General features: G+C 44.1%; 2 protein-coding genes and 2 non-coding genes across 4 annotated transcripts; all 4 read left to right on the forward strand.

Annotated features, from left to right (window-relative positions):
- The first annotated feature begins 114 nt into the window (after positions 1 to 114).
- On the forward strand, positions 115 to 5,780 carry LOC142992734 (scavenger receptor cysteine-rich domain-containing protein DMBT1-like). The gene is made up of 7 exons (XM_076143265.1): positions 115 to 204; positions 327 to 362; positions 450 to 758; positions 1,788 to 2,096; positions 2,733 to 3,041; positions 4,458 to 4,739; positions 5,648 to 5,780. Exons 1-6 carry the CDS (start codon positions 162 to 164, stop codon positions 4,673 to 4,675), a joined length of 1,224 nt encoding a protein of 407 aa, XP_075999380.1. The 5' UTR covers positions 115 to 161; the 3' UTR covers positions 4,676 to 4,739; positions 5,648 to 5,780.
- On the forward strand, positions 1,492 to 1,564 carry trnaf-gaa (transfer RNA phenylalanine (anticodon GAA)). The gene has a single exon. It is a non-coding gene; the product is annotated as a tRNA-Phe (tRNA).
- trnac-gca (transfer RNA cysteine (anticodon GCA)) lies at positions 5,059 to 5,131 on the forward strand. The gene has a single exon. It is a non-coding gene; the product is annotated as a tRNA-Cys (tRNA).
- An 18-nt stretch (positions 5,781 to 5,798) lies between the features above and the next one.
- On the forward strand, positions 5,799 to 8,410 carry LOC142992735 (uncharacterized). The gene is made up of 5 exons (XM_076143266.1): positions 5,799 to 5,929; positions 6,174 to 6,515; positions 6,782 to 7,084; positions 7,163 to 7,294; positions 7,428 to 8,410. Exons 1-5 carry the CDS (start codon positions 5,824 to 5,826, stop codon positions 7,628 to 7,630), a joined length of 1,086 nt encoding a protein of 361 aa, XP_075999381.1. The 5' UTR covers positions 5,799 to 5,823; the 3' UTR covers positions 7,631 to 8,410.
- Positions 8,411 to 8,883: the final 473 nt, after the last annotated feature.

Below are 8,883 nucleotides of genomic sequence, written 5' to 3' on the forward strand. Positions count from 1 at the left end.
TCTGTTGTATATGACTGAAGAGGATTGCAGAGGATATTTACCAAACAACACAGCGTTCTTTAATGGGGTGTGAATCTCTTATACCACTCACTTAATCAGTCAGAGTTTTCTCTACAAAAGGTCTCACTTCTGCTTTTTCGAAAGAACGACCGAACACTGCCATGGAGAGAGCACAGTGCAGAAAGTTACTGTCTCTGACTTTAGGTGAGAGGCAATTCACACAATTTCAACACTCAGAGGAGTTTGTGTTCTGGAAAGATTACTTACATTTCATGTGCATTAGTTTGTTCCAGCATGTATGACTCTTTCCATTCTCCTCTCTCTAGTCTTTCTTCTCTTGACCTCATCGTGGCTCGTTACAGGTCAGTGTGTTCTCCTGAATGCATTACACATATGATCCGACTTGAAATGAAAATCTTGAAATGTTGTGCTTCTTCTGTGTCTGATAGATGCTCAGATCAGATTGGCAGGCGGCACTCGGTGCTCTGGAAGAGTGGAGATCTTCCATAACAACCAATGGGGGACAGTCTGTGATGATGAATGGGACATAAAGGACGCCAGGGTGGTTTGTAGAGAATTGCACTGTGGGACGGCAGCGGCAGCTAAGTCAGGAGCCCACTTTGGTCAAGGATCTGATCCAATCTGGCTCGATGAGGTGAGGTGTTCAGGACATGAAAACTCTCTCGTTCAGTGTTCGCACTCAAGCTTTGGATCACACAACTGTAAACACGCTGAGGATGCTGGTGTCATCTGTTCAGGTGAGGCAACAACTCTAATAATAATAATGCTAACTAAAAGGCATTCAGAGAGCCCATACCTCTGCCAAGGCAGAGTCGTCTCCTAATTATTACTCAGTCTCTCTTCACCATCAGGTCAACTGATGTTTCCTTTTCTCATTCATGAGATACAGGGCTGTGAAGAATGACTCAACTGTGGCATCTGAATAGAGAAAAACGTAGATAAAGAGAAACGTTTTTCTCACATTTTGATGTTATGATTTGCGAAGCTTAAGTTATAAGCCAAAACACAAAAGTGGTGATCGCAGCACCACCATCAGGCCGACTGGCACCAAAGCGTAACGGCTTCTTCCCTGGATAATGTCCAACCTGCACACCATTTAATATGTTGATAACATTTTGTCATGTCCTGTTAACAGACAGACTTGACCCTAAACATAACGTCCTTGGTGAAGGTCAACGCCCAACCTCTTATTGAGTTGACTTCCCTATTTGATCATGATCTGTGTGACCGCACAAACGACACGCTAATTCCTTCACACATTCAATTTCGTAAGAGTTAGTTTCCAGTTTACTGAACCTGCGTGTGTTTGAACTGTGGGTTAGGCCAACATGGACTCGTCTGTGTCTCTCCCGTGTTCAATAGTACCATGTTGTGTTGTGACCACTGGGCGGTGCTGTGTGACTGATGCATGGAGATAGAGGGAGCAATTCGCTGGACACAGGTTGGGCGGGGGGACATGGTAATATAAGAGCCGAAATAGCTCAGTTGGGAGAGCGTTAGACTGAAAATCTAAAGGTCCCTGGTTCAATCCCGGGTTTCGGCAGGGTAACATCTTTCTAAGAGTCCAAAGACTTTATGGAACCTTGATGCTTGTGTAAATGTTGTACTTGTATCAGAACAGTTGGAGAACTACCATAACAAGCATTTCACTATTGTTATACTTCAATGTACACACATGACAAACAAAAGACTTTAAACTTTGGTCGTTCTGTCCAAAAAGCAGAAATTAAAATCTTGAAATTTTGTGCTTCTCCTGTGTCTGATAGGTGTTCGGATCAGATTGGCAGGCGGCACTCGGTGCTCTGGAAGAGTGGAGATCTTCCATAGCGGCCAATGGGGAACAGTCTGTGATGATTCCTGGGACTTAAATGACGCCAGGGTGGTTTGTAGAGAATTGCGCTGTGGGACGGCAGAGGAAGCTAAAACAGAAGCCCACTTTGGTGTAGGATCTGGCAAAATCTGGCTCGATGAGGTGGCGTGCTCAGGACATGAAAACTCTCTCGTTCAGTGTTCGCACCCAAGCTTAGGAATACACAACTGTGGTCACAGTGAGGATGCTGGTGTCATCTGTTCAAGTGAGGCAACAACTCTTAATAATAAGAATACTAACTAGAAGGCATGCAGAGAGCCCATACCTCTGCCAAGGCAGAGTTGTCTACTAATTATTACTCAGTCTCTCCTCATCATTGGGTCAACTGATGTTTCCTTTTCTCATTCATGAGATACAGGATACAGGACACCATTTAATATGTTGATAACGTTTTGTCATGTCCTGTTAACAGACAGACATGACCCAAAACATAACGTCCTTGGTGAAGGTCAACGCCCAACCTCTTCTTGACTTGACCCTTCCTTCCCCTCCTTGCCCCCCCTTGTAACCCAATTGCACCCCAGCTTTAGCTTAGTGGGGGAGCATAAGACTGTAGATATATAGGTGCCTGGTTCGATCCCGGGTTTCAGCAGGATACAGTTTTTCTAAGAGTCCAAAGACTGTATGGACGATTGTAAATCGTAAATAACAGGAACCTTGACGCTTTTGTAAATGTTGTACTTGTTTCAGAACAGTTGTAGAGCTACCATAAAAAGCATTTCACTATTGTTATACTTCAATGTACACACATGTCAAACAAAACACTTTGAACTTTTGGTCGTTCTGTCGAAAAAGCAGAAATGAAAATCTTGAAATGTTGTGCTTCTTCTGTGTCTGATAGATGCTCAGATCAGATTGGCAGGCCCCACTCGGTGCGCTGGAAGGGTGGAGATCTTACATAACAACCATTGGGGAACAGTCTGTGATGATGAATGGGACATAAAGGACGCCAGGGTGGTCTGTAGAGAATTGGTCTGTGGGACGGCACGGGAAGCCAAGTCAGGAGCCCACTTTGGTCCAGGATCTGGCGTTATCTGGCTCGATAACGTGGCGTGTTCAGGAGATGAAAACTCTCTCTTTCAGTGTTCGCACCCGAACTTTGGAACACACAACTGTGGTCACAGTGAGGATGCTGGTGTCATCTGTTCAGGTGAGGCAACAACTCTTAATAATAATACTAACTAGAAGGCATACCTCTGCCAAGGCAGAGTTGTCTCCTAATTATTACTCAGTCTCTCCTCATCATCGGGTCAACTGATGTTTCCTTTTCTCATTCATGAGATACAGGACTTTGTGAAGAATGACTCATCTGTGGCATCTGATAAGAGAAAAACGTAGATAAAGAGAAATGTTTTTTCTCACATTTTGATGCTATGATTTGCGAAGCTTAAGTTATAAGCCAAAACACAAAAGTGGTGATCACAGCACCACCATCAGGCCGACTGGCACCAAAGTGTAACGGCTTCTTCCCTGGATAATGTCCAACCTGCACACCATTTAATATGTTGATAACGTTTTGTCACTTCCCTGTGTGACCGCACACAGACACACTAACTACTTCACACATCAAGGCAATTTAGTTAGAGTTAGTTTCCAGTTCACTGAATCTGCGTGTGTTTGAACTGTGGGTTAGGCTAACGTCTTGTCTGTGTCTCTACCGTGTTCAATAGTACCGTGTTGTGTTGTGACCACTGGGCGGTGCTGTGTGACTGAAGCATGCAGACAGAGGGAGCACTCAGCTGGACACAGCTCGGGCGGGGGGGGGGCAGGTATTACATCAGCCGAAATAGCTCAGTTGGGAGAGCGTTAGACTGAAGATCTAAAGGTCCCTGGTTAAATTCTGGATTTCAGCAGGATACAATTTTTCAAAGAGTCCAAAGACGATTGTGAATCGTAAATAGCAGGAACCTTGATACTTGCTCAATGTTGTACTTGTATCAAAACAGTTGGGGAACTACCATAAGAAGCATTTCACTATTGCTATACTTCAATGTACACACATGACAAACAAAAGACTTTGAACTTCGAACTTGAAACGTCTTGATTTTATTGTAGCTGCACACAAGCAGCTTACAGACAACTGTGTGTGAGAGCACGAGAATGTGTGTGTGTGTGTGTGCGTGTGCGTGCAGCCTCACTCGCTTGTGCTATAGGAGCAGCAAAACAAGAGAAGAAAGACATATATGCAGTAAGCAATCTCTCTTGTTTGTTGACATTAACACCAAGCTGTGAGGGCACTTGGTTATATTACGATCATTTGGCAGACGCTTTTATCCAAAGCGACTTACATTACATAACCACCCTTTGCAGAGTGGGGAGCAATTGAGAGTTCGGTGCCTTGCTCAGGGGCACCTCGGCAGGGGCTCGAACCGGCAACCCTCCGGTTCCCAAGCAGAAGCTCTACCCACTGAGCCACTGCCTTCCTATATATATCTGTACCTATATATCTATATCTATATCTATATATATATATATATATGAATGTGTATATATGCTGTACATATGTACACACACTCACTACTCAGCTTTATAAGTCATTGATTCCCTGACTGATACCTCCTTGCAGGTCCTCTTCCAACCCCTCGTCTGTTGCCCACCAGCTTAGCTCTGCAACCAGGAGAGGATTCGACCCTCAAATGCTCTCTTTCCTCCGGCTTTAATATTCCAGTAAAAATCAGCTTTTATAAGGACGGAGTTTCTAGAAAAGATCAAACTATTTCAGCTCAACAGACTCTGGGAGTAATGGACCTGTCCAACACAGATTCCACTCACCAGGGAAAATAGACTTGCCAATACTCGACTCCGAGGGACATCAGCGACCACAGCAACACAGTCAGCGTCACCATTGGTGAGACATACATACAGATATAGTGTATATGTTCTTGTTATGACCACCATTATCCCAGATACACAGATATCATTACTTTGACCCAAATCAGTCAAAGTAAATCAGTCAGGCAATTTAGTTAGAGTTAGTTTCCAGTTCACTGAATCTGCGTGTGTTTGAACTGTGGATTAGGCCAACATGGACTCATCTGTGTCTCTCCCGTGTTCAATAGTACTGTGTTGTGTTGTGACCACTGGGTGGTGCTGTGTGACTGATGCATGCAGACAGAGGGAGCACTCAGCTGGACAAAGCTCGGGCGGGGGGGCCAGGTATTGTATGAGCAGAAATAGCTCAGTTGGGAGAGCGTTTGACTGCAGATCTAAAGGTCCCTGGTTCGATCCCGGGTTTTGGCAGGGTACAATTTTTCAAAGAGTCCAAAGTTGATTGTGAATCGTAAATAGGCAGGAACCTTGATACTTGCTTAATGTTGTACTTCTATCACAGCAGTTGGGGAACTACCATAAGGAGGTTATACTTCAATGTGCACACATGACAAACAAAAGACTTTGAACTTGAAATGTCCTGATTTTATTGTAGCTGCACACAAGCAGCTTACAGAAAACTGTGTGTGAGAGCACGAGAATGTGTGTGTGCGTGTGTGTGTGCGTTTGTGCGTGCAGCCTCACTCGCTTGTGCTATACGAGCAGCAAAACAAGAGAAGAAAGACATATATGCAGTAAGCAATCTCTCTTGTTTGTTGACGTTAACACCAAACTGTGAGGGCACCTGGTTATATATATCTATATCTATATAGATATATCTATATCTATATCTATATATATGAATGTGTATATATGCTGTACATATGTACACACACTCACTACTCAGCTTTATAAGTCATTGATTCCCTGACTGATACCTCCTTGCAGGTCCTCTTCCAACCCCTCGTCTGTTGCCCACCAGCTTAGCTCTGCAACCAGGAGAGAATTCGACCCTCACCTGCTCTCTTTCCTCCGGCTTTAATATTCCAGTAAAAATCAGCTTTTATAAGGACGGAGTTTCTAGAAAAGATCAAACTATTTCAGCTCAACAGACTCTGGGAGTAATGGACCTGTCCAACACAGATTCCACTCACCAGGGAAACTATACTTGCCAATACTCGACTCCGAGGGACATCAGCGACCACAGCAACACAGTCAGCGTCATCATTGGTGAGACATACATACAGATATAGTGTATATGTTCTTGTTATGACCACCATTATCCCAGATACACAGATATCATTACTTTGACCCAAATCAGTCAAAGTAATGATCACATAATATATAAATACTCTTGACATTATTGATGGCTGTAGCTTAGTGTTTTTGTGTGCTGATTAGTTACTTTAATCACACCAATTCTGCTGTAGAGATTCTGGAAGTAAACGTTGCTTTTTGCCATCTGTTGACACAGTGAGGCTGCAGCCCTGCGTCTCAATCACATCTCCTGATCCAGAGCTGTTCCGGGCTCCTGACGGGACAGAGGTCACGGAGGGCCAGAGCTTCGTCATCACGTGCTCCATTTCCTCACCGTATAGCGGAGGCGTTTTTATTCTCGTCTTCAATGGCTCCAGCAGCCGTGACACGAGGCAGGAGATCAACAACTCGACCTCCAACTCGACCTCCAACTCGACCTCCTTTCGCTTCTCCACAGCTCAATATAAACACCAAGGGAACTACAGCTGCATCTACGAAGTGCAGCTCTCCTCCAGGAACTTCACATCAGAGTCAACGCCCGTCGGTGTCATTATTAGATGTGAGTAGGCAGAATTCAACTGGAACGTCTGAATGATGCTGAGGAATTTCAAAGAGCCAAAAGGTTGTGGGTTCACACGGCTGGACAACAGGCAAAGCTGTGTACTTGAACAGCAGAGATGGACTGTATGAGTGGATGGATGAATGGAACAGTCTTGTTATGTTATCGTAAATCTTTACTTAACGTGCTTAACTTAAAGTCCATCCCAATATTATCAATGTTCAAATCCCAGAGGTCAAAATCTGTATTTTCTTGTTTTCCTGCAGTGAGGCTGCAGCAGCCCAACATCTCTCTGGCATCTTCTACGGGGGCACAGGTCACCGTGGGTCACATTTTCGTCATCAGCTGCTGGCTCTCCGAACCTCATCCTGGAGGCCTTTTCATTCTCATCTTCTCTGGCTCCAACAACACAGACTTCAGAAAGCCAGAGGTCAACGGCTCCGCCTCCTTTAACATCTCTCCCGCCGAATATAAGCACCAGGGCGACTACAGCTGCATGTACGAAATCCAGCTCTCTTTGAGGAAATTTACATCAGACGAGTCAAAGCCCATCAGTGTCTTTGTTAAAGGTAAGTGGGCAGAGTGTAAAGTCTGAGCAAAAGATTTTTGGTTTAGAAGGGTAAACGGATAAATGTTTCTCCCTGCAGCAACTTTGGTGCTGCCCATTTCCTTAGCAAGTTCCGGCGCCCTCCTGCTGCTGCTTCTGCTGGTCCTTCTCTTGGTCGTTCTGGTCAGAGGACGACGTGCCAAAGAATGTGAAGCCCGCGACTCCACTCCAAGTCAGTGTTCACCAGGACAAACAAACAACTCATAATAAGAAGAGCTGTGGCATCTCCATACATGCTCGTCTCTCAGAATCGCAAAAGGAATCATCCCCCCTTCATGACACATTTTGTCCTCTTTGCATTTCAGATGCTGCCAGGGAGAACCATTATGAAGTTTCTGACGATGAGGAGAAGGAGGACGAAGATGACTATGTGAACATTGAGCTAGAGGACACAAAGAGGAAGCAGAAACAAGTAGGAGTGGAGGGGGGAGAGGAGAGTTCCGTGAAGGACGACGATGAGGAGGAAGAAAGCAGTGGTACTGACGACGACTACGTCAATGGGCCCTAAGAATTCGCCGAGTACACGGTGGACACTGGTGGAGTAGAAGAAAATATTTATCGAAATGTTCAGTAGGAGACTGAGCTACTGAGAACGCAAAGGATCCTCGACTGTAATTTACAACCAAGTGCCAAGTTTGGAGGAGATCAGGGGAACAATGCTCTTTGTGTTGACAGAAACAAGAAGTACAAGGACTTGAACCTTGATCTAACCCTGATCTTATGGCTGATTAATATCATCAGTATGTTGAGAGTCTTTGTATTGGGTGGATCTAATTTTATAAGCAATTTCACGCTTTCTCCGATATTTTAGTAAGTTATTCTTATATGTAATCTCCGTCTGTGAACGGCTTTCCGCGCCTTAAGGACTTCTTGAAATGATACTTAAATATATTATGCTCTCCTCAGCATTTCCACAGTATCGAGGTCGCTCTTTTACGCTCATCGCCAGCTTGGTACTTTTCAGTAAATGCTCTGTGTTTGTTCTGGAAATGTCTGGTTGTTTCCTTTGTTTTTCTCTCATTTTTTATTCTCTATCATTTCTCATCATATAGCAGGCACATTATTAGTAATTATTATCATGTCTCTCCTGTATTGTGGGCAGTGAAAGCAAATCTGTCCACGCAGAATTAAACTCTATGTTCCTCTAAGACTTATCCATGACTAGTGAGTCAGAGTTCAGTTCACATTACTACACAGATGTGAAAGTGTATGTACATTTAAAATAATTTCTAGATCTTGACAAGTTGTTTTATATATACTGTATTGAAATTATTGTAATGAGGGTTATTAGCGTTATAAATCACCTTTTTGATTCCACATCTGCCTCGTTATTTTGGGAAGCACAGAATAACAGTTATAGTTGTGTTGTTGTTGTGTGTGTGTGTGTTTGTGTGTGTTATTGAGGTTGTTGGTGAGTGTTTTCCTATTTTAAATGACTGTGTACCAAAAACCCTTATCCAAAAATGTATTGTCTGTGAAACAACAACACAGACAGAGTGAATGATGTGAAATCTTTTTAGGCTCGGCTCACAACTTATCAATCAACCCTTTCCCAATTCAGGACCTGAGCCTGAAGTTGCGCTTCGTCATCTGACCGCCAGATGTCTCCCTGCGTTGCCCACTGTATTGAACGAGCAATTCATGATTACAAACTGTTGTCGTCAGCTGACACACATACACGTACACACACACACGCGCGCGAGCGGAGGCTTGGCCACGCCCCTCTCGTGAATTATTCATTACCTCCCGTCGATTGGAGGA

This window comes from Genypterus blacodes, unplaced genomic scaffold (assembly GCF_046128005.1).
Source record: "Genypterus blacodes isolate CSIRO-AG114 ecotype Tasmania unplaced genomic scaffold, CSIRO-AGI_Gbla_v1 ptg000022l_1, whole genome shotgun sequence".
Taxonomy (NCBI): Eukaryota; Metazoa; Chordata; class Actinopteri; order Ophidiiformes; family Ophidiidae; genus Genypterus; species Genypterus blacodes.